This window comes from Saccopteryx leptura, chromosome 3, assembly GCF_036850995.1.
Source record: "Saccopteryx leptura isolate mSacLep1 chromosome 3, mSacLep1_pri_phased_curated, whole genome shotgun sequence".
NCBI classification, from domain to species: domain Eukaryota; kingdom Metazoa; phylum Chordata; class Mammalia; order Chiroptera; family Emballonuridae; genus Saccopteryx; species Saccopteryx leptura.
The window spans coordinates 73,323,611-73,348,499 of NC_089505.1; the positions used below are offsets into that span (position 1 = coordinate 73,323,611).

General features: G+C 42.6%; 2 protein-coding genes across 2 annotated transcripts in view; both read right to left on the reverse strand.

The window, feature by feature from the left end:
• Window positions 1-4,594, reverse strand: part of LOC136399233 (zinc finger protein 420-like) — a 34,550-nt gene extending 29,956 nt beyond the window's left edge. Inside the window, exon 1 of the mRNA XM_066374230.1 lies at window positions 4,439-4,594. The gene's annotated coding sequence lies outside the window, so the exon portion shown is untranslated. The remainder of the gene's footprint in view (window positions 1-4,438) is intronic.
• A 13,003-nt stretch (window positions 4,595-17,597) lies between these two features.
• Window positions 17,598-18,640, reverse strand: LOC136397440 (heterogeneous nuclear ribonucleoprotein A1-like). The gene is given in 3 exon segments (XM_066371945.1): window positions 17,598-18,182; window positions 18,185-18,267; window positions 18,269-18,640. Coding segments are annotated over 3 exon segments (957 nt in total). The 5' UTR covers window positions 18,577-18,640; the 3' UTR covers window positions 17,598-17,616.
• Window positions 18,641-24,889: the final 6,249 nt, after the last annotated feature.

Here is a 24,889-nt window from a genome sequence, read left to right on the forward strand (position 1 = left end):
CCATCAGCATTTGAAGAGTCCTCCAGGTCTCATCTTTTTTAATAACTCTGTTTCCTTAATTCCACACCATTCTTAGGAGCCGTGCTGGTTTGCGGCAAGTGAGCTCAGTGGGGACCTATGGCCTTGAAGGCCCCCATGGAGAAATCTGGATGCAGGAGTCTGCAAGCCTGGGGACAGGGGTCTCCTGGAACAAGGGGATGGGACAGCCTTTGCAAAGCCAGTATGAAAAAGTTCAGGGTGTTCCAGTAACTTGGGCCCGCCTGGGGCAGTTGTGGATGGCGGATTAAGAGAGCCAAGACTGCTGGCTCAGGGCAGCAGCAAGAAAGGGGACCTGTGATGGTGGAGTCCTGACCGGAAGCTCAGTGATGTGGAGTGTCATCTGATGTGCCAGGGTAGTGGGTTCCATTGTCCTTCGGGGCTCACGCAGGAATCCACCACTGAATGCATGGGTGGATGGAAGAAGAAATCAATGTATTTCTCTATATATACATCCCTTCCTCCCTAAAATCAATTAAAAAAAAAAGAAAAAAGAAATGGGATGTGTGATAGAGGAAAGAACCTAGGTCAGGTGTGAAGGTAGAAGGCAGATGGGCTGGGAAGGAGGCTCCAGTGAGCTCCAGATGGGCCTTAAGGGATCTAACTAGAAACATTTTGTAGTAACTGCTTGCACATAGAGTACCTCAGTGACACAGGCCTTGTACTGAGGTTTCTACAAATTAACTCAATTGAAAAACAGGTGCCATTATTATTATTATTGTGTGAGACAGAGACACAGATGGGGACAGATAGGGACAGACAAACAGGAAGGGAGAGAGATGAGAAGCATTAATTATTTGTTGTGGCACTTTAGTTGTTCATTGATTGCTTTCTCATATGTGCCTTGACAGGGAGGCTACAGCAGACCAAGTGACCCCTTCCTTGCTCAAGCCAGCGACCTTAGGCTCAAGTTGGTGAGCCCTGCTCAAACCAGATGAGCCTGTGCTCAAGCTGGCGACCTCAGGGTTTCAAACCTGGACCTTCCGTGTCCCAGACCGACACTCTATCCACTGAGCCACCGCCTGGTCAGGCTGGTGCCATTATTATACCTGTTTCACAGAGGTTGAAATCAAGGCACAGAGATGTAAGTAATTTGCCAAAACTCACACAGCTTATAGTCACAGAGCCAAGCTCTGACTCTGGGCCTTCTGATTCCAATAGCTGGGCCATTCACTCTTGTGCCTTAGTTTCCTTTTCAGTAAAAACATGCTAATAATAGCCCTTCCATCATAGAGTTGTCTGTTGCCAGGTTGAGAGCAAAGCAACAAGCATTTCCTTCCTCTTTTGCAGAAAATGATAGCAAGTTATTGAATATAAAGAATATAAACTGATGAACACGGATTTTGATTTGGAACACTTTAAAAAAAGGTTAACTTTAGGTATACGCTGATCAAAGAACTTCACTATAAATTGGTGAGCTTTGTGGGAACCAAGTTTCAGGTCAATCCAGTCTGTCCTTCAATATTTACAGAAAATGGAAAACAGGGGAACAGCTGGATTGGGGGCTCACAGTCCCCAATCCAACTAAGCACATAATGGGAAGGAAAAAGCTGCTGAACATTAGACAAATTCATGACACTAGGTTCTGACTGCTAAGATCACAGACATCCTTACCAAGTACAAACTGAAATAGCCTAATGTTGCTTACTAAATGCCAGTGGATGCAGCAACATATGATACACAGTAGAAAGGATGTAGGACTCAGAATCTAAACTAGACACAATATATTTTCCATAAAAAATGAGGGGGAGTTTCTTTTTTAATGTTTATTTTATTGATTTGAGAAATAGGAATATAGATCTGCTCCCATATGTGCCCTGACCGGGGATCGAACCAGCAACCTTTGTGCTTCGGGACAATGCTCTATCCAACTGAGCTTTCAGGCCAGGGCCCTGGTCAGCAAACTGTGGCTCACAAGCCACATGCGGTACTTTGGCCCCTTGAGTGTTGCTCTTCCACAAAATACCACGTGCGGGCACTACCTCGATAAGGAATGTACCTACCTATATAGTTTAAGTTTAAAAAATTTGGCTCTCAAAAGAAATTTCAATTGTTGTACTGTTGATATTTGGCTCTGTTGACTAATGAGTTTGCTGGCCACTGGGCCAGAGCATTTTGAATTTTTTTTAATGCAGTGACTTCTTATTTTTTTCTAGATTTAAATAAAAATTATTGGCCCTGGCCGGTTGGCTCAGTGGTAGAGCGTCGGCCTGGTGTGCAGAAGTCCTGGGTTCGATTCCTGGCCAGGGCACACAGGAGAAGCGCCCATCTGCTTCTCCACCCCTCCCCCTCTCCTTCCTCTCTCAATGGCCCGGGCGCTAGAGTGGCTCTGGTCGCAACATACCGACACCCCCGAGGGGCAGAGCGTCGCCCCTGGTGGGCCTGCCGGGTGGATCCCGGTGGGGCACATGCGGGAGTCTGTCTGACTGTCTCTCCCCGTTTCCGGCTTCAGAAAAATACAGAAAAAAAAAATTATTTGTTTTAGAGAAGATAGAGAGAGAGAGAGAGAGAAAGGGGAAGAATGTGTGTGTTTGAGAGAGAAAAAAAGAGAGAAGCGGGAAGGAGCAGGAAGTATCAACCCCCATATGGGCCCTGACTAGGCAAGCCCAGGGTTTCAAACCAGCGACCTCAGTGTTCCAAGACCCCATCATTCCAAGTTGATACTTTATCCACTGCGCCACCACGGGTCAGCAATGTAATTATGCCTAAGTCAAAGTTTTTAAAAAGTTCACACTATCTCACATTTAGAAAAGAGTATTAAGCGCTGGTTATGAGATATCACCAATGCTTATTTCAGAAATTAATGACTACTTACAAAAGATGAATTAAGCCCTGGTCAGATGGCCCTGTTGGTTAGAGCATCGTTCTCAAGTGCAGAGGTTGCTGATTCTATCCCTGGTCAGGGCACATATAGGAACAGATGAATGTTCCTGTCTCACTTTTTTTCTTGTGAGAGGCAGAAAGAGAAGGGTAAATCCAATAGAGAGAGAAAAGAAGAATAAACGCTTTTACAATAGTATTCCTTGAAAATGCATCATGTAGTTACAGATTCAGTCATTTCTTGTCCCCGGTCACCTCCCTCTTGCCATCCCAGAAAGTAAGAAGGGACCCATGGGTGACAGACATGTTTGTCACCTCTTAGTTAAGGGTTGTAAATGGAAGCGATCTGGTGATGCAAATCATAAAACACACAAACCTTATAAACTGGAGTTTTGTAATTCTCATTCACTGTTTAACCGAAACAATTCAGCAAATGTTCAACTTAAATAGGTTCTAAAGCCACAAGCCGATGTATCACAACCTCATCATGCACATCGGTCAACTCCCTACTCATCACATACATCAGGGCTCCCTTCCTTCCCTGCTTCTGTGTATTGTATTTCTCTGTCCTGTCCTGTTTCCCCTTCCCCTCCCCTTCTCTTTCTCCCCTTTTCTCTATTCCTGTACCTACATTTTTTTTGCAAATTTCTTGAAAGTCTTTCTCCCCCTCCCCATACCTGTGTCCCCTCTGTTTCCCCTTTTCGTCTTTCCCATTATTTACCAACACCCCCCCCCCCAACCTGGCTGAGTCTCCGCGCAGTTTCTCCCCGGCTGCCTCATCTCTAAACCCCCTTTACTGTCCCTATTCGCCCCCCACCTCTCCTCCTCTGAGCCACTCCCTCCTTCTGAAGTGCCCCGTCCGGCGCCCCCACTTCTGCTCCCCAGCCCCCTCCCTGCGCCCTTCTCTCCGGGCCCCTCCCTCTCCTCGGGGTTTCTCCCCTTTCTTCCCCTCAAGCCCCTCTCCCCTCTCCTCTCTCCGGTTACTGTCCCTCTCCCCATCGCGGTCCCCTCTCCCCGCATCCCCACGTTGCCGTCTCTTCATGGCCCCTCACTGACCTCTCCTCCCCCTCCCATGTCTCTCTCCGTCCTCTGACCCCTCCCAGCCCCTCTGCGCGTCCCCGGGGCCCCTTCGCTGTCGCCGCTCCCACACAGCCTCCCCGCCTTGGGCCGGGGGCTCTTCTGGGGACCCCGCGTTGTCGCCCGAATCCCCGCCCCATGGAGTGTGCTGTTCCGGGGCCCGGGCCTCTTATTAAATGGGGTGGGGTCTCAGGAGGGGGTCCGCAGGTCTCCAGGCCCCGGGGGGGGGGGGAGGGGCGTGTGGCAGTACGGGGTCTACGGGCTGAGAGAGGCCGGGCGGGGGGAGGGGCGCACACTGTCCGTCTCCCGGGACTTTAAATAGCGTGGGGGGGTGCCCCCTCGGGACCGACGCAGGAAGTCCCGAGGTAGGGGGGTCCCACGCCTGACCGCGGAAAGACGAGTCGGATGGTCTCAGAGTTTTCCCCCAGATTCCAACACTGAACCTCGCCCCCAGCAGCCCAGCGGTTAGGGCAGCGACGTGGACACGCGAGGACGCCGGACTCACCGCTGTAGAAGGCGCAGGTGCGGAGTTTTCTTCGCCCGCAGCGACCGCCCTTCAGTCTTCACGTGCATCGGAATGTGGGCCGCGATGCTCAGGTTTAAATCAAAACGAGCTCAACCAAGAAAGGCAGCGTTTACCTTGGACATTCAGCACCTTCCGGGTCTGTAAGAACTGCGCAGACGCGCTGTCTGAAAGGCGGGGTCAGGGGCGTGTCCTGGGCGGAGCGCTCCGGGCAATGTGGAGAGTGAATAATTGTCAGGTCAAGGCGTAGACAGCGGAAGGGCGGGGCGGGGCGGAAGGGCGGGGCTTGGGCTCTTCGCTTTGTTCTCAGAGTGTTTCCTCTTAAGATTTTTGGAACCTGTTGAATTTCTTTCGTGTCTTGTGGAGCAGGGCGTCTTCCTGTCTAATGTAAGTTGATATTTTAATACAGTTTAAAGTAAACTGTGTGCGCCATATATGTTCAAAGCTGAGATTTCTACGTTTTAAGAGGTGAAAACTATTTTTGCGACGGTGCGGTGAAGGTTGGATCCACGCAGGTCACCTTCGATGAGAATTTAATTCATTGCAGCGTTATTTATAATAGCCAAGATTTGGAAGCAGCTCAGGTGTCCATCATTAGATGAGTGGACAAAAAGCTGTGTACATTCACATAATGGAATACTACTCTGCTGTAAAAAAAAAGGAAATTTTACAATTTGCAATAGCATGAATGGACCTAGAGAGTATTATGCTAGGTGAAATAAGCCTCTCAGATAAAGATAAATACCATCAGATTTCACTTATATTTGGAATCTAATGAACAAAATAAACGAATGAAATAGAAACAGTCACAGAGAACAGACTGACAGCGGTTAGGGTAGGAAGGGGGGTTGAGGGCTGTGTGAAAAAGGTTAGGGATCAAACAAAACAAACAAATAAACTCATAGCCAACTATATGCTGATTACCAGAGGGAAAAAAGGCTGAGTGGGAGAGAGAAGAGGGTAAAGGGGATAAATGGTGAAGGAGGGACACTTGAAGTGTGTTATAGTAAACACAGGAAAATAAGTTGTGGAAATATTAATAGGAAAACTTGTAAACAGTAGAAATGAATACAAAGTAAAACTAAAAATATTTATGTGTCCAGCAAACGGCCAAGCAAGGAGTGCAAAGAAGTGATAAGAATGAACTTTGGCAATAGCCAGATGTTTATGGGATTTGTAATAAGCATATGGCGAGAGGTGCTGCATGTGAAGGTTCTTAGGCAGGGGGCCCCTGAATGCAGTTTGTCATCTTGACTCCAAGGCAGAGCGGACACGTTTCCACATAGGACTGGATCTTGAACCAGAGGCCACCAAGAGGAGCAACACCGATGGGACCCCTTCTTAAGCAAGTACCTAGGCATCATCGCCGCATCTGTGAGTGAATAAATATTGCCTATACTTTGAACTGCACCTTGTTGTCGGTGCATGTCTTTCTTCTGAAGTAAAACTGAGCTAGCCCAAGTAGAATCCTCTGAATCATGTCAAAAGTAGTCTCAAGGGCACTGGCTGGTTGGCTCAGTGACAGAGGCTGGCGTGTGGACGTCCAGGGATCAATTCCCAGCCAGGGCACACAGGAGAAGCGCCCATCTGCTTCTCCACACCCCACCTTCCTTTCTTTCTATTTCTATCTCTCTCTTCCCCTCATGCAGCCAAGGCTTCTTTGGAGCAAAGTTGGCCTGGGTGCTGAGGATGGCTTCATGGCCTCCGCCTCAGGTGCTAGAATGGCTCCAGTTGCAACAGAGCAATGACCCAGAGGGGCAGAGCATTGCCTCCTAGTGGGCATGCCAGGTGGATCCTGGTTGGGCACATGCAGACGTGTGTCTCTTTGCCCCCCTGCTTCTCACTTCAGAAAAATACAAAAACAAAGGACAGGAGGCAGTTCACATGGAGATGAAACCTAAATGTTTGGTAAATAAATGTTTGCTGGTCATCTTTAAGGAGGGGACACAGAGAAGACATTGAACAAATGGGTATTGCTAGTTTCTTCCCTATCACATCTAGCTCATTCTATTTAAAAAAAATTTGGGGGCCCTGGCCGGTTGGCTCAGCGGTAGAGCGTCGGCCTAGCGTGCGGAGGACCCGGGTTCGATTCCCGGCCAGGGCACACAGGAGAAGCGCCCATTTGCTTCTCCACCCCTCCGCCGCGCTTTCCTCTCTGTCTCTCTCTTCCCCTCCCGCAGCCAAGGCTCCATTGGAGCAAGGATGGCCCGGGCGCTGGGGATGGCTCCTCGGCCTCTGCCCCAGGCGCTAGAGTGGCTCTGGTCGCAATATGGCGACGCCCAGGATGGGCAGAGCATCGCCCCCTGGTGGGCAGAGCGCCGCCCCATGGTGGGCGTGCCGGGTGGATCCCGGTCGGGCGCATGCGGGAGTCTGTCTGACTGTCTCTCCCTGTTTCCAGCTTCAGAAAAATGAAAAAAAAAAAAAATAAAAAAATAAAAAAATAAAAAAAATTTGGGGACTTTATTCATTAATACTGTAAAACGGGTTGGGGACCAATGGCTCGCGAGCCAGATGTGGCTCTTTTGATGGCTGCATCTGGCTCGCAGACAAATCTTTAATAAAAATAATATTAAAAATATAAAACATTCTCCTGTATTACAATTCATTCATTTCCTACCACTCATGTTGTTGTGAGTTGGGGGTGCAGAGAGAGAGATCAGTAGACGAAATCATCGTGGACTAGCAAAGGACCACTGCTTGCTCAGGCAAATGGCCCCGAGTTTGCGCTGTGTCCTATTTTTATTCACAAGATTTCAAAAAGCCTGTTTACTGAGAAATTGGCATAACATCAAGCATAACTTTTACTTAAAGATACATGGAGTACACCTGCATGATAGCTTAATAATAATATAATATCAAAAGCATTAATTGCTATTGCTTCTATGGTTCCCACAACATTTCTCTCTTTATCTCACGGGATAACCTTGAAAGGAACAGAAATCTTATGAGAATGTTTTACTGAGAAAAGCCCAGCAACTGCCTTCAGTCACATAGACCTGTTTCAGTGACCCACCTTGAAGTCACAAAACAATTCTCTTGGCAAAACATTCTTTTCTTGTTGGCTGTGTTCCCATCCAAGGCCATGCAATGGGTTATTCCACTACATTTCCCCCTTTTTGTTTATGCTGAATGTTATGAAGCACCACAGAAAACACAGCCTTCTGTCATTCATCCCTTATTTCTCTTGCTTTGATTTGTCGACAGACTACATATAAAAGAAAACATAGAATTAATACTATTATAAAAAGTCCCATAGTGGATCCCAAAAATCCTTTAATATGTTCAATAGGATTTAATTGTGATAAATTATTTATCGATATTAATCGCTTCAATATAGGTTGACATGTTAGAATATAGGTTGGCATGTAAGAATTTCTAATTTTCTTTGAAAAGCTTCATGAATATGTTTTTGTAACTTAATGATTTCTTTAGTTACATTATCATGATTTAACAAATGCTTTTTTAACATTTTCCTAATGGAAATTATGATTTTTAAAAATAGGGGTAACACAAAAAGTAGTTACATTCTAATCACATTTTAGCTTAATTTGTCTTTGCAGGCTAACAATTTGATCTCTTAACACAATCACAGTCTGTTCTAAATCATTAACTTTAGTATTAATGTTACTATCTATATGTTATTGAGAAGTCCACAGTTGTTCAGAATCTTCATGCCATTTTTGTACAAAGTCCACAGTCTGTATACTTTGATGTAATGTAACTCCAGATACAGCAGCCATGGTGGTTACAGCTATTAGTCCCATAATAATGGTGATGATTAGTCCAACCAGTCTCTTGGTTCACTTAAAGGACTTAATAAGATGTTGTAACAGCATCATGGAAGGGGAACCCTGCTACATCCGATGTATCTGTACTGGAATCTAGAGTCCTGTTCAGGTTCTTAAAATGTAAAGACTGACTATTTTTATTAAAAAGAATAGAAGAGTTAATAAATGTATAAAAAAGCACACTTATTGCAAGTTATTGGATAATTTTCAGCTGTCAATTTGGTTTCACCTATAACAAACATATAAGGCAATCTAACACAAGCAGATATGAAATGTTTCATTCTTCTTAAAGATTAACATAATATGATTAGAAGGATAATTTCTCCAGATTTTTCCTTTCTACACTGACATATGTTTAAGTGCTGGGGCTACTTTCCACAAATGATATTGTACAGGACCAAATTTTATATGACGAGCTCGAGGTGACATGCCTCCTCTATGCTATATGATAGTATAATTACCTTGACCACCAGCTGTAATTAAACCATTGTTCTTAGGCCACCTTAAATCAGCACCCTGCCCTTTAACTTGGGCGGAGCTATGAGGGTTTTAATCTATCACGTTTTATGTACAGATGTATTACTTTTAAATTTATATCCATGTAACAAATGTTTTTTTCTTTACTGTTAATTTTGACAATAATAGAGAGCCAAGTTTGAACTTCTATGTTTAAACAATGTGGCTCATGTCCTATACATATAGGTAATCCCTCAACTCCTGTTGTATAATTTTCTAATTTCATGCCTTCTTCTGAAGGTGCTAAGGGACCTATCATTAAAAGGTCCTGGAAGCCAATTAGAGTCATTAACTAAAATAGGAAAGGCACTATTTTCCTAATGAATAGCTTTACTTAATGGAGGATTAGGGACATATGCCTAATAACTAAAATTTTCAGCTCTACTTACTGGAATTGTTACCAAAGCAATTATTGCTAAAAACAGGTTAGTAGCATTTTCTTCTTTTTTAGTAGTTGGTAGCATTTTTTTACTATTAAAGGTCAGTTTTTTATTTTTATTTTTTTTATTTTTTTATTTTTATTTTTTTTCTTCCCCGCCACCCAATCCTCCCCCGAGGACGTCCTCACCTGTCCTCGGCCCAGGAGGCTCTAAAAGGTCAGTTTTTTAAGTTGACCCAACTTGGTATTTTAGCCTTTTCAATACCAAGTACGAGTACCTTTAAGATTCTTCTTTGAAATTCATTTCTTCCATCTCAGTAATGGGTAGATATGGAAAGAATCTATTGTTCTTATTCATGTTGTTAGTTTAATTCTGCGAGCAGCACTACAAAGGACTTCACCAGATTCTGCAATGACACAAGCAAACCCTCTTCCCTAATGTTGTACTATACTAGGTACCTATTGATCCAACTCACTTTTATAATGCACAGGTTGATTAATCTTAGAACTGTTATTTTTTGTCCAATGTCTGTCTGCAAAAAATTATATTCTCCTACATTTAAGAAATTTAAAGTAAATAAAGCTTTGTGTAACATAATTCTAGGGAATAATCTTTTTTTTTCTCCCCCCTTTTGTTTAACATATTTTTCAGAGTGCAATTACTGTGTTCAATAATTGCTTGTTCTTGTGGATTATATGGAATTCTAGTAGTATGTTTAATATTCTAAAATGCTAAGAATTGTTGAAATTTAGTAGATGTATAGGCAGGACTATTGTCAGTTTTAATTGCTTTAGGAATGCCTATAACATTAAAAGCTTCAATAAGACGTTGAATGACACAATTAGCCTTTACTCTAGGAAAAGGTGTGGCCTATCGAAAGGAAGAATAAATATTAATAAAACTGTACATAAGGTAGTTTTTTAAAAGAAGAAATATGAGCAATATCTATTTGCTACAGGTTATTACTGTGTTGTCCTCTAGGATTCATTCTTTTCGGTAATGGTGGAGCATTTATAATATTATACTGAGGAGAGTTTTCAACATTATTCTGAGCTTCTTGCTTGGTTATTCTAAATTTTTGCATTAAACCTTTTCTTTCTTTTTTTTTTTTGTATTTTTCTGAAACTGGAAATGGGGAGGCAGTCAGACAGACTCCGACATGAGCCTGACCGGGATCCACCTGGCATGCCCACCAGGGGGCGACACTCTGCCCATCTGGGGCATTGCTCTGTTGCAACCAGAACCACCCAAGTGCCTGAGGCAGAAGCAATGGAGCCATCCTCAGCGCCCGGGCCAACTTTGCTCCAATGGAGCCTTGGCTGCAGGAGGGGAAGAGAGAGACAGAGAGGAAGGAGAGGGGGAGGGGTGGAGAAGCAGATGGGCGCTTCTCCTGTGTGCCCTGGCCAGGAATCAAACCCGGGACTCCTGCACACCAGGCCGACGCTCTACCACTGAGCCAACCGGCCAGGGAACCTTTTCTATTTGTATGAGTCTCTGTATGAAATTTAGTAGCTATTTCTATTGATTTAATGAGTAATTGATTAATTTTATTATTTGTAGTAGACATAGGTCCTGGTAAAGCTGTACAAGAACGAATGTGAGTTATATAGACAGGTGAATTTTGTTTTTATAATAAAAGTTATAACTCTTGAAACAATTTGTGCAATGTAGAACTATCATTTGCAATATAACAGTTTTTACCAGTTTAACTCTATGTTCTACATATTGTGAATCAGTAACAATGTTAATAGAATAGGAAGTTTGAATTTTGTTTTCAGCTATAATTAAAGTATACTGATTTAAGGTTTCAGAAGCATTTTTAAGGATGACTGAAAGTTCAGCATTATTTTTATAAGCTATTAATATGTCATTTATATAATGGATTATTAAAGGTTGAGGATATTTCTGAAGAATTTTTTTAAAGGTTGATTTACATAATGTTGATACAGTGTTGGGCTATTCAACATTGCTTATGGAAATAATATAAATTTAGTAAGAATAGTTAGTTCTGCTTATTGTTATAGACACAACAGCTAGCATTGCTAGACACAGAGTCAAAGATGTCTTTGAAGTCGTAGTCTTAATTAAAACATTTTTTGCCTCCTGGGTACATTTATTTGTCAAATCTCCCTTTTTTCTATTTCCAACTTATGCCAAGGCTTCAATCTTCTGGAAGGTATTTACTGGTCTACCGTATCTGTGGAGATAAGAGCAAATCCTCACCCCTACATTTTGAACTTCGTGGATTAGTCTGCGGGCCGCACAAAATTGTTCAGCAGGCCACATGCGGCCCGCGGGCCGCAAGTTTGAGACCCCTGCTTTAAGAGCTTTGACAGAAATTTGGTCATAGTGAGTATAAAAACCTCCTTGTCAGAAAGTTTAGACTGTAATTTAAAAAGTTGCTCTTTTAATTATTTATAAGATAAATGTTTTTCTTTATCAAAGGCCAAATGACCCTTGTTATTTTCCTATTGTAAAAGAAATCTTAGAGCTTTGTTAGGGACTTTCCCTAAGCCATGCAGCTTAGTGACTACTGCCTAAGTGGACTAAAAAGAAAACTAATGTTGCTTAGTAATAAGAGATGCATCAGCTTCTACATCTAAAAGTCTTTTGTATTGTTAAGTCTATTATAGGGCATCAGAGGAACTAAATTCCTGCTTTCCTCAGTACCTCCTTTTTCAGGATGTTGCCTTACAAGCAGCCAACTGTCTGAAGCAGCTTGAAGTAAATTCTTAAAATGACTTAATTTTACTTAATTCCTTAGTTTTACAAATTTGAGCATATTTTACACATAAGACAATTTTCAACACAGAAACACAAGTATAACATATAACTTTAATTAATCCTAATACTTGAATTCTTATTTGATTTCAAACTTTGTATATACCTTACAATGTATTAACCAAATTAGCAAGTCTTAAGGATCCATATTCTATACAATTTAAATTTAAATGAATGCTCCTTATAATTTTAATTTTAAAGCAAAAAATATATGGATGAAACTATTTTTTCAATATAAAAGCCGGCATTTTTAATCTTTGTAGGTAAACACTTAATTCAGGCCTTAAAAATCACATTTTAGACAACATCAAACAAAAACTAAACAGAAATTATGATCAGACAAACCAGACCAGACAAACCAAAGAGAAACCCGGGATTTCAGAGCACAAACTAGAAAGATGCCTGCCTGATTTTAATCAGGGCATTTTCTGACAGAGGGACTGACAATGGATGAGACTAAACAAAATTTCCCCAAGAAAATTCTCTTGGCAGCTGCTGAGATATTTTCTATAGTCAGATCCAACACATGTCCCCCACCTCAGTTTCCAGGCAAAGAGTAAGAAAGAAACAAAATGATAGCTCAGAGGATTGTAGCTAAAACACCAAAGAAAATCAGTATTTATTTATTTTATTATTACAAAGACCAGAGAATTCTAAGAATTCATGATTCTTCTATATGTCTTAATTCTAATTGAGTTTGTATCAACTGATGTAAAGCTGGAAGCTCTTTTCCCTTGTTTCTAACTCTAGTGATTTGCATCTAGGCTTTAAGACAAGTAGATTTAATTTGAGCTATAACAGCATCAGTATAACCAGTTTGTTGTCCCACAGCTGCATAAGCACCAATGGCAATGAGCATTTCAAAATTAGCTCCTGGGGGATTATTTCTGGCGTTCATGTGAGATATTAGAAGAGCCTCCTCTCTCCACCAAGATTTGAATTGTAAATATTGTCCTGGTTCCTAAACTGTACTAGCAAGTAAATCCCGATCCAAAGAAATGATTAAATGATCATTACAATAGGAAGAGATAATACCTTGAACATATGAGGACTGAGGTCCATACGTAGCAACAGATTGTTTGACTAGCTTTAAGAAAGTAAATTCAGTTCGGTCAAATTGGATATTATGCCCTCCCCCACAATCTGGAGCATTAAGAGGAAAAAGCTGTTGAATAATTGAAAAAATAGATGCAGAAAAATTACTAGAATTAGATTCTAAATCATCATGACGCATAAGCATCTGTTGCATTTCAGAGATTTCAGGGAATTGAAAAATCCATCCCTGCCAGTACCAATTAATTTTTGACCTTGAATTGGAGGAGCCATAGGCTCACATATATCTTGCTTTTTATAAGCAGTTTACTGATTTCCATTCTCCTGTTGTTCTAGTGTAAGTTGTAATTGATTTAATAAATGTTTTAGACAGGCAACATCATCCATAGGGGCTCCCTAATTTTTTTTTTTTTGTATTTTTCTGAAGCTGGAAATGGGGAGGCAGTCAGACCCCTGCATGCGCCTGACTGGGATCCACCCAGCATGCCCACCAGGGGGCGATGCTCTGCCCATCCGGGGCGTTGCTCTGCTGCGAACAGAGCCAGTCTAGTGCCTGAGGCAGAGGCCATGGAGCTATCCCCAGTGCCCGGGCCATCTCTGCTCCAATGGAGCCTTGGCTGCGGGAGGGGAAGAGAGAGACAGAGAGGAAGGAGAGGGGGAGGGGTGGAGAAGCGGATGGGCGCCTCTCCTGTGTGCCCTGGCCGGGAATTGAACGTGGGACTTCTGCACGCCAGGCCGACGCTCTACCACTGAGCCAACCGGCAAGGGCCACTCCCTCATTTTTTAAGAAAGAGGGATGAAAGCCTGTGGATGGCTGAATTTCTTTAACATTATCAGTAACTTCAGAAGCAGAGACAGTATTGTCCAAATCATCATTCTGTTTATTCTGTGCTGAATCAAATTCTTCAGGCTCATTATATCATAAATAACCTCACTTAAGTCTTTTTTTTTTTTTTTCATTTTTCCGAAGCTGGAAACGGGGAGGCAGTCAGACAGACTCCCGCATGCACCCGACTGGAATCCACCTGGCATGCCCACCAGGGGGCAATGCTCTGCCCATCCGGGGCATCGCTCTGTTGCGACCAGAGCCATTCTAGCACCTGAGGCAGAGGCCACAGAGCCATCCTCAGCGCCCAGGCCATCTTTGCTCCAATGGAGCCTTGGCTGCGGGATGGGAAGACAGAGACAGAGAGGAAGAAGAGGGGGAGGGGTGGAGATGCAGATGGGCGCTTCTCCTGTGTGTCCTGGCCGGGAATCGAACCCGGGACTCCTGCACGCCAGGTCGACGCTCTACCACTAAGCCAACCGGCCAGGGCCTCACTCAAGTCTTTAACAGAATCTCCATCTGATAGCAAAGGGCTAAGGGCTGTAGCAGTAAGATTATAAGCAGCCCACATTTCAGCATCAAGCGGATCTTTGTGCTGATGAGCATGGTGTAAAGATTTTCCTACTCGTTGTCAAATATTCAAATTCAATAGATTACGATGCTCAGGAGTATACCAATAACAATGTTTCTGAATAGCATTTAAAAGACATAACAAAACCTTGTCTTTTATCTGAATCCCAGACCCTTTTAAAAGGGATTTTAAAACTTGTACATAACTGTCCAATAATGAATGGGAATTTCCCATGACTTTGCTAGTTTTTCTGAAAGTTTTGCGTACACAGTGCGTCCAACTTACCCTTTCGGGGATCTGCCTGTTCCTTATCTCTTCTTTTTATTTTTTTATTATTTTTTTTTTTATTTTTTTCCTAATCTCTTCTTAAGGCCCCATGGTAGGCGCCATATGTTGTTGTGAGTCGGGGGCGCAGAGAGAGAGATCAGCAAACGAAATCATCGTGGACTAGCAAAGGACCACTGCTCACTCAGGCAAATGGCCCCGAGTTTGCGCTGTGTCCTATTTTAATTTACAAGATTTCAAAAAGCCTGTTTACTAAGAAATTGGCATAACATCAAGCATAACTTTTACTTAAAGATACATGGAGTATACCTGCATGATAGCTTAATAACAATATAATATCAAAAGGCATTAACTGCTATTGCTTCTATGGTTCCCACAACATTCCTCTCTTTATCTCAAGGGGTAACCTTGAAAGGAATAGAAATCTTATGAGAATGTTTTACTGAGAAAAGCCCAGCAACTGCTTTCAGTCACATAGATCTGTTTCAGTGACCTGCCTTCAAGTCACAAAACAATTCTCTTGGCAAAACATTCTTTTCTTGTTGGCTGTGTTCCCATCCAAGGCCATGCAATGGGTTATTCTACTACATGCTCATGTTCATGGTTGCAGGTGGCTGGAGCCAATCACAGCTGTCCTCCGGGACAACACCAAATTTTTATTGGATAATGCATAACATACACGGGTCATTGTGGGGTCAGAAAGTAAACTTCTCTCCTTTTAATTAAGTAGTCAGCTAGCTAATTCCAGAAACCCTTTGACAAAGAAGATGGCTAAAAGAAAAAAAGATGAGAAGTATCGTACTTTTCAGCAGGAATGGACAGAGGAATTCGCCTTTGTGGAGAAAGCAGTTTCTGCAGTGTGTCTAATATGCAATGATAAAATTGCATCGATGATGGTCAAATATAAAGTGGCACTTCGACACATGCCATACTATATTTGCATCAAAATATCCAGCAGGGGACAGCAGGAAGAAAGTATGTCAAGAGCTACTGTGCAGAGTGCAAGCTAGTCAGCAGCAACTCTGTGTTTGGACCCAACAAGGTGACTGGAATTCAGTTAGCTTTGCTGGTGCTTTAGCAATTGTGAGAAACAGAAAGCCATTCACAGATGGGGAGCATGCCAAAACATTCATGCTTGATGTTGCCAATGAACTTTTTGATGACTCTTCGGATAAAGACAAGATAATCAAACGAATAAAAGACATGCCTCTGTCGGCAAGAACTGTTCATGATCGTACCATCATGATGGCAAATCAAATTGAGGCAACACAAGTGAAAGACATAAATGTAGCACCATTCTTTTCTCTCGCTTTGGATGAGTCAACAGGACGTAAGCCATTTATCTCAGTTCAGCGTGATTGCAAGGTATGCTGTCAGTGACACACTACGTGAGGAAAGTCTTGCTGATTTGCCTGTGAAAGAGGCAAGAGGGGAGGATTTATTCAAGTCTTTCACTGAGTTCGCAAAAGAAAAAAATCTACTGATGGATAAACTTATTTCTAAGTGTACTGATGGTGCTCCATGCATGGTGGGGAAAAACAGAGGATTTGTAGTACTTCTTCGTGAACATGAAAAGAGATCCATCCTAAGTTTTCACTGCATCCTACATCAGGAGGCACTTTGTGCTCAGATGTGTGGCGAGCAGCTTGGTGAGGTGATGTCGCTGGTTATTCGGGTGGTCAACTTTACTGTTGCCTGAGCTTTAAGTGATTGCCTGTTTAAAATACTGCTGGATGAAGTTGGGAATAATTATCCTGGTCTGCTTCTGCACAGCATTTTGCATTGGTTGTCAAGAGGGAAGGTATTCAACCGTTTCACGGCTTCTCTGAGCAACATCCGGACTTTTCTTGAAATGAAAAAGTCGAGCTTCCTGAGTTAGCTAACATTGAGTGGCTCCTGAAGTTCTACTGTCTCGTGGACATGACTGAACACTGAACCAGCTCAATGTGAAAATGCAAGGCATTAGAAATACAGTCTTATCCCTTCAACAAGCAGTGTTTGCATTTGAAAACAAGCTGAAACTCTTCATTGCAGACATTGAAACAGGTCATTTACTACACTCTGAAAAACTGGGAGAGTTTAAAGAGGCATGCACAGCAAGTGACCCTGCTCAATATCTTGATCTCCAGCAGCTAGCAGGCTTCACATCTAATCTCCTGCAGTCATTCAAAGTATGCTTTGGAGAATTTTGTGAGCGCACTCATCTTTTTTTTTTTTTTTAAAGACACATTTATTCAGCGTCATGATCAGACTATTACATTTAGCAATCAACAGCATGGGTGCAAGAAAAAAAAAAGAAAAAAAAACTACATTAAAAACCCTTGTTGAGGCCCTGGCCGGTTGGCTCAGTGGTAGAGCATCAGCCTGGCGTGCAGGAGTCCTGGATTTGATTCCTGGCCAGGACACACAGGAGCAGCGCCCATCTGCTTCTCCACCCCTCCCCCTCTCCTTCCTCTCTGTCTCTTTCTTCCCCTCCCGCAGCCAAGGCTCTATTGGAGCAAAGTTGGCGTGGGCGCTAAGGATGGCTCTATGGCCTCTGCCTCAGGCGCTAGAATGGCTCTGGTCGCAACAGAGCGACGCCCCAGATGGGCAGAGTATCGCCCCTGGTGGGCATGCTGGGTGGATCCCGGTTGGGCGCATGTGAGAGTCTGTCTGACTGCCTCCCCATTTCTAACTTCAGAAAAATACAAAAATAAAACAAACAAACAAAATTCTTGTTGGAATGCTTTACACTTTCCACAGAACAGAAACTAAAATAACCTGCTATACAATTAGTCACAAATACAGTCCTTGAGGTTTTTTGCCATTCACATGAGTATTGTCTAAAACATGTCTTCTTTGTAGCAGCTAGGCCCTGCCACCACTGTGCTTGGCTGTGTTCACAAATCTGTTGTAACCTGTAGCTTCCCTGTCACTTCTCTGGCTCTCCTCTCCTGTTAAGTTTTGTTTCCTGGCAGTAATTAAAACCTTCTGCCACTGCCATAGCTACTGCTGCTGCTGGAACCACCATAACCACCTTGGTTTCGAGGTTTGGCAAAGTACTGGCCTCCACCACCATAGGGACCAGAGCTTCTTCCTCCAAAGTTTCCTCCCTTCATGGGTCCAAAATTTGAAGACTGATTGTTGTAATTGCCAAAATCATTGTAGCTTCCGCCACCTCCAAAATTGCTTCCGTCGTTACCAAATCCATTAGAGCCATCCCCACTGCCACCATATCCACCTCCACCATAACTGCCTTCAAAGCCACTTCGACCACTGAAATTTCCCCCACGACCAAAGTTGTCATTCCCACCAAAACCACCTCCATGACCACCTCCAAAGTTTCCAGAACCACTTCGACCTCTTTGGTTGGATGAAGCACTAGCCATCTCTTGCCTAGATAGGGCTTTCCTTACTTCACAGTTGTGGCCATTCACAGTATGGTATTTCTGAATGACAATCTTGTCTATAGAGTCATGGTCATCAAAGGTTACAAAAGCAAAGCCTCTTTTTTTGCCACTGCCTCGGTCAGTCATAATTTCAATCACTCAATTTTTCCATACTGTTCAAAGTAATCTCTCAGGTGGTGTTCTTCGGTGTCTTCTTTAATACCACCGACAAAGATCTTTTTCAGTTAAGTGGGCACCAGGTCTTTGAGAATCTTCTCTCGAAACAACCCTCTTTGGTTCCACAACTCTTCCATCCACCTTGTGTGGCCTTGCATTCATGGCTGCATCCACCTCCTCCACAGTGGCATAGGTGACAAACCCAAAGCCTCTGGAGTGCTTGGTGTTTGGATCTCTCATCACCACACAGTCTGTGAGCGTTCCCCATTGCTCAAAATAGCTCCTCAGACTCTCATCAGTTGTTTCAAAGCTCAAACCACCAATAAAGAGCTTCCACAGCTGTTCTAGTTCCTTGGGAGACTCTGACTTAGACATGATGACTGCAGGAGAATAGACTTCAGCGATGCTCACTCCGCGGTGTCCACCAGCAAAAAGGAGAGATCTAACAAACGTATCTCCATACTCGTCTTTTTAAGTTCATCACCCATCCACACAAGTGTGCAGTGAACAGCGCCGACCTGAGTTACATCCCTGGTGTCTCCATTAGAGATTTTGAGCTACAAGCTGCTGACATGAAGGCCTCAGACATGTGGGTGAATAAGTTCAAGTCACTGAATGAAGATTTGGAAAGACTTGCACGACATCAAGCAGAGTTGGCGAGCAAACACAAGAAGGGAGAAATGAAAAAACTTCAACCCGCGGACCAGCTGATTGTCAAAACTTGGAACGCGCTTCCCGTCACATACCACATACTGCGTGAGTATTGCTGTACTGACAATGTTTGGCTCTATGTATGCATGTGAGCAGTCTTTCTCACATCTAAAGAACATTAAGACCAACCTATGATCACGTTTAACATATGGAAGTCTCAATGCCTGCATGAAGCTTAACCTCACCACGTATCAACCAGACTACAAAGCCATCAGCAAAATCATGCTGCACCAGAAGTCGCATTAATGGTAAGAAGTACTTTATTCATCATTGGTTAGCAACAGCATAACAACGTTATTAAAAAGAATTCAGAGACTTCTTGTACTTTAACAGTGTTGGTCTTACATAAAATGCACACATTTACTTGTATTTCGTGTTAAACATATTGTATGGCTCTCACGGAATTACATTTTAAAATATGTGGTGTTCATGGTTCTCTCAGCCAAAAAGGTTCCTGACCCCTGCTGTAAAATATAAAGTTATTCCAAAAGTTTTTTTAATCAGGTGGTCTAGAAAAGCATTTGATACTACTACTGGTTTAAATTTAAGTAATGTTTTTTAAAATTATCAGAAAAATGTTTGTTTTGCCTGGGTTTACAAAAGGCTCCTGTTATTTCTGTTGCATCTTTTGAAAATATGTTTCCCAATGAAAGAACCTGTTTCTAAAGGTCATGGAATATGTTCATAAAAGTATCAATCTAAAATTGCTAATTCCTGACTTAGTTCTCACTGAAAGTTAAGGTTTTTGGAAATTGAGAGTTCTAATTGGAAAAAAAAATTATATGGCTTTATTAATTTTTATTTATTTATTTATTATTTTTATTTATTCATTTTAAAGGAGAGAGAGAGAGAGAGAGAGAGAGAGAGACAGAAGGTGGAAGAGAAGGAAGCATCAACTCTCTATGTGCCTTGACCAGGCAAGCCCAGGGTTTTGAACCGGCGACCTCAGCTTTCCAGGTCAACGCTTCATCCACTGCGCCACCACAGGTCAGGCAGAAATTATATGGTTTTACTGATAAAAGGTATAAAAGTTATGGAGATGTTTTTGAAAGAAAAAGGAAAAAAAACTAAAGTGTTCTGAAAGCTAGTTATTTCTGAATAATGAAGACAGTTTAAGTTGCATATGGTTTGTGCAGGTTGCAGGTTTGTGCTGAAGGAAGAAGCAAAAAGAGAAAGACTTGAGAATGTTCAAAAAGAAAGGTGAAAAGGAGGTATAAAGGAAAAGGACATACATATTACAGGAAGGAAAGACTTTAGAAGAAGGATTGTCCTGAAAGTGATAGGGTATATATTATTGATTGTACACTATATATATATATGACAGCTAGTGTACCATATGTAACCTATTTCCTAAATTGTCTTAGGACCCCCACCCAGGAATGCAGAACTACTGAAGCTGGAAGTTTCCATACCCTGAGAACTGAAGCAGGACATTTCCATACCCCCTGAGGAGATGACTGGTGCCCATAAAGCAATAAAGACTGCGATTGGATCAGAACACCATGGAGAAGAAATGACGATTCTGGGAACCAGCCATCTTGCTTGATGACTCTTACAATGCTGGGAACCAGCTATCCTGTTTTATGACTAACTGCATGCCCCCATTGTACTAACCTCACTTGAAAAGGAAAATGGAAAGGAAAAGGGTATTAGACTAGGAACAGGTGTTCTAGAAATTCTGTGAAAATCTATAAGTCAATAAGGTTTTAACATACTTTCATTTGTTATTCTATTATTTAGACCTATAACCATATATTATTTTGTCATTTAGAAAGAGCCACTGTTTTGGTCTGGTGAATTTTGCAGATATATTACATCTTCAGTCCATGAAAAAGAACTTGGGTTTATTCTAAAATATAGGTTTCTGAAACTAAATGATCAGATCATTCCTTTGAACCAGATGAAGATTTATAGAACTCTGAAAAGTAACTAGATTCATGAAAATACTGACAAATAACCAGGATAAAAAAGCATTAATTATAGAGTTGAATAAACAACAAAAAATTATTTTTCTGACTTTGTTCAAAGTATTGTTGATACTTAAATTGTTTTGTTTTCTAGATATAAGGAAGGTTATTTCTTTAAGCAGTTTAATAAAGTATATCTTTATGAATAATATTAAGGCATATTTTTCTCCCTACCTAATTCCTCCAGAATTTGGCAACTCTCAATGAGTAAATACATTACTCATTAAATAATATAAATATTTACTATTGTAGTAGTAATATATTTATTTGCATTATTCCAGTAAGAATCTTCTCTCTTTATAAGATACAGAACTGGTTTCTTTTTATAATTTTATTAACCAAGGCTTTAACTGGAATGTCATGTATGAAAAGAACATGTTTGGACTGTGGATGTCACAGAGATTTAAGGAATTGAGATTGACTTTGAAGCTGATAAAAGCCAATTAAGAAACAACGTGTTTGTTACCTGTTTATCCATGGTTTATGGGATTTCCAGGTCAGAAACAAGGGTTGCTCTCCTAGGAGGTGGCAAAAGGAACCCTGGGACATTCTTGGGGGCTTCAGGAGCTTGAGGAACTCACCCAAACTGACAGGTAATGCAGGCAGAGCCTGGTGGTCACTGTGTGACTTGGCTTTATTTATGTGTGTGCTCTGAGGGGCTAATTAAAACTCAATCTGAAAATTCCTTCTGAACTTCCAGCAAAGCAGATATAAAAGGCCAATATGAGGCCTGACTGGTGGTGGCGCAGTGGATGGAGTGTCTCAGGTTCAGAGCCCTGGGCTGGCTCGGTCAAGGCACATAGGGGACCTGATGCTTCCTGCTCCTCCCCCGCTTCCCCTCCCTCTCTAAAAATGAATTTAAAAAAAATCCAATATGATCAATTGCTATTCTTGTGTTTATGCAAATTACCAGGCCAAGTTAAAACAAGACTGAATAATGTAACTATGTTCATCTTAATTTGACTCTTTAATAAAAATGAAGGATAGGCCTGACCTGTGGTGGCACAGAGGGTAAAGCAGGGATCAGGAACCTTTTTAGCTGAGAGAGCCATGAACGCCACATATTTTAAAATGTAATTCTTTGAGAGCCATACAGAGAACCGTGTATGTTACGCATTATCCAATAAAAATTTGGTGTTGCCCAGAGGACAGCTGGGATTGGCTCCGGCCACCCGCAACTATGAACATGAGCAGTAGGAAATGAATGGATTATAATATCAATACATGAGAACGTTTTATATTTTTAACGTTATTATTTTTTATTAAAGATTTGTCTGCGAGCCAGATGCAGCCATCAAAAGAGCCACATCTGGCTCGTGAGCCATAGGTTCCCAGCCCCTGGGTTAAAGTGTCGATCTGGAACAGAGGTCATGGTTGGAAACCCAGTCCTTGCCTGGTCAAGGCACATATGGGAGTTGATGCTTCCTGCTCCTCCCCCCTTTATCTCTCTTTCTCTCTCTCTCCTCTCTCTAAAATGAATAACTAAAATCTAAAAAAAAAATGAAAGATAAATTTAGGGAGAAAAATAATATTTAAAAAAATCTACTAGCATACAGTTATGAATAGCAGAAGGCAGACTGGATCCTGAATTTTTCTGATTTTCTTGAATGGTTTAGCTACAACCTTCTGAACTACTGTTTTTTTTCTCTCCAATTCTTTGATTCAGAAATATTAAGAATGAAACATTGTTTCAGAGATCCGTCATTCTGACTTTTACCTCAGTCATACTGAAATGTGTAACAAGGCTTATCTCTACCAGGTTCCAAGCCTGACTCCTCCTCAGGGGACACCACCTCCTTCCGTGCCCAGGTCTCATCTCTCTGATAGACTCAAGCATCTCTTGGCTCTGAAGGAAAAGGACGCCCTTCTTTAGCAGGAAGCAGCTATAGAAGTGACTCTGCGCCCCTTTCCTGAAGGAATCCAGGGCCAGGATACTCGAGGGGGAATGTAAGAGACAGACAGATGAGCAGAGCAAGGACTATGGGCAAGGCACGGAAGGCCACCCAGGAAGGGAGTTCAGAATATCTAGCAACAGGAAAAAATAGGAAAAGGAAAACCTCACCCAAAGGGTAACCCTTCTTCTACCAGCATATTGTTGGGCATGGAGCTAAAGCCCTCAGCAGAGAAATAAACCAGGGGGGGTCAGGAAATAGAGCTTAAGCGTTAACCCCTAGGTATAACATCTAGGCCTCAGTTGCATTTCAGTTCCAAACCCAGAAAAAGAGCAAAATAATTATTTCCATATAAAACTAATCTTACTGATTTAAGATTGTTAAAACAAATGGGGAAATAATAGGGGAGCCCAAAAGTGAGAAATTTGGCTTCTGTAATAGTGGCTTTTAGTTGTAACAAATAGATATGTAAGGGTTAGGTAGTTAATCTGTTTGCTAGTCTCTCTTAATGGCTCCCTGGCTTTTACTTTGAAATACAGCAAAAAGTTCACCTTTGCAGGAATGTTGGGGAAACTTATATTGGGGAGGGAGGGTCCTGACAAGGGAGTTTAAGTCACAATAGTTGTTTATAAAAGCCCAGCCACATGCCTGACCTGTGGTGGCGCAGTGGATAAAGCGTTGACCTGAAAATGCTGAGGTCGCCGGTTCGAAACCCTGGGCTTGCCTAGTCAAGGCACATATGGGAGTTGATGCTTCCAGCTCCTCCCCCCTTCTCTCTCTCTGTCTCTTCTCTCTCTCTCTCTCTCTGTGTCTCTCCCTCTCCTCTCTAAAATGAATAAATAAAAAATTAAAAAAAAAAGCCCAACCACAGCATTTACTGTGAAAGGTCAAGGCCTATAAATTAGAAACATTTCACCAATCTTTCATTTTTACCCTGTATCCCAAGAAAACAGGGAGTCTTTTCAGATAATTCAGAGGCACCAGGTCCCAGCTGTTCCTGGGAGACACCTCACCGCACTGCCTAGATTTGCCAAGGACACCAGACAGGAGCATGCTGGTTGGGCTTGCACTCCATAGAACTTGCAGAGACCTTTCTGCAGCTGAACCCCCACCTCCTGCACACTGTCACCTAACTACGAACTTCTATCTTTTTTTTTCTTTTGCCCCTGAACTCTGTAAAAACCTCCAGCACCAAGAGAATGTCAAGGCAGCTTTGTGGACAGAATTCCCTTGCCTTCACAGGCTACCGGTAAATCTTGATTAAAGACACACCTTACGCCCTGGCCGGTTGGCTCAGTGGTAGAGCGTCGGCCTGGTGTGCAGAAGTCCCGGGTTAGATTCCCGGCCAGGGCACACAGGAGAGGCGCCCATCTGCTTCTCCACCCCTCCCCCTCTCCTTCCTCTCTGTCTCTCTCTTCCCCTCCCGCAGCTAAGGCTCCACTGGAGCAGAGATGGCCCGGGCGCTGGGGATGGCTCTGTGGCCTCTGCCTCAGGCGCTAGAGTGGCTCTGGTCGCAGCATAGTGAAGCCCAGGATGGGCAGAGCATCGCCCCCTGGTGGGCAGAGCGTTGCCCCCGGTGGGCGTACCGGGTGGATCCTGGTCGGGCGCATGCGGGAGTCTGACTGTCTCTCCCCATTTCCAGCTTCAGAGAAATACAAAAAAACAAACAAAAAAAGGACACACCTTATACCTACTTGTGGTCCTCCTCTCTCCTCAAATTGGTAAAAGGGGTGATAGGTAACCCTGAGTCCAGCTTTGTTTCTAGTAACAGTAATGGGGCCTTCAGGCAGGTGCCTGTTAGCTAGATACCACACATCCCCAAAACTCTTGTCCCAGTATGTCACCTAGGGGGATTTTCCTGCCATATGTGTTCAAGCCCTTTCTCACTTCTGAAATCTTACACCCCACCCCCTAGCCTTTCTCCTTGTCGAAAAATGGCACATACACCCAATGTTGCCACACTGTCTTTGGAATTTTCATGCTTATGTGAATTCCCCATGCACATGTATTAAAAGTTCAATTTTCTCCTGTTAATCTATCATTATTAAATTGATTATTAGCCCAGCTGGAACTCAGAAGGTGGTAGGAAAAAATACACACACACACACACGTGTAAGA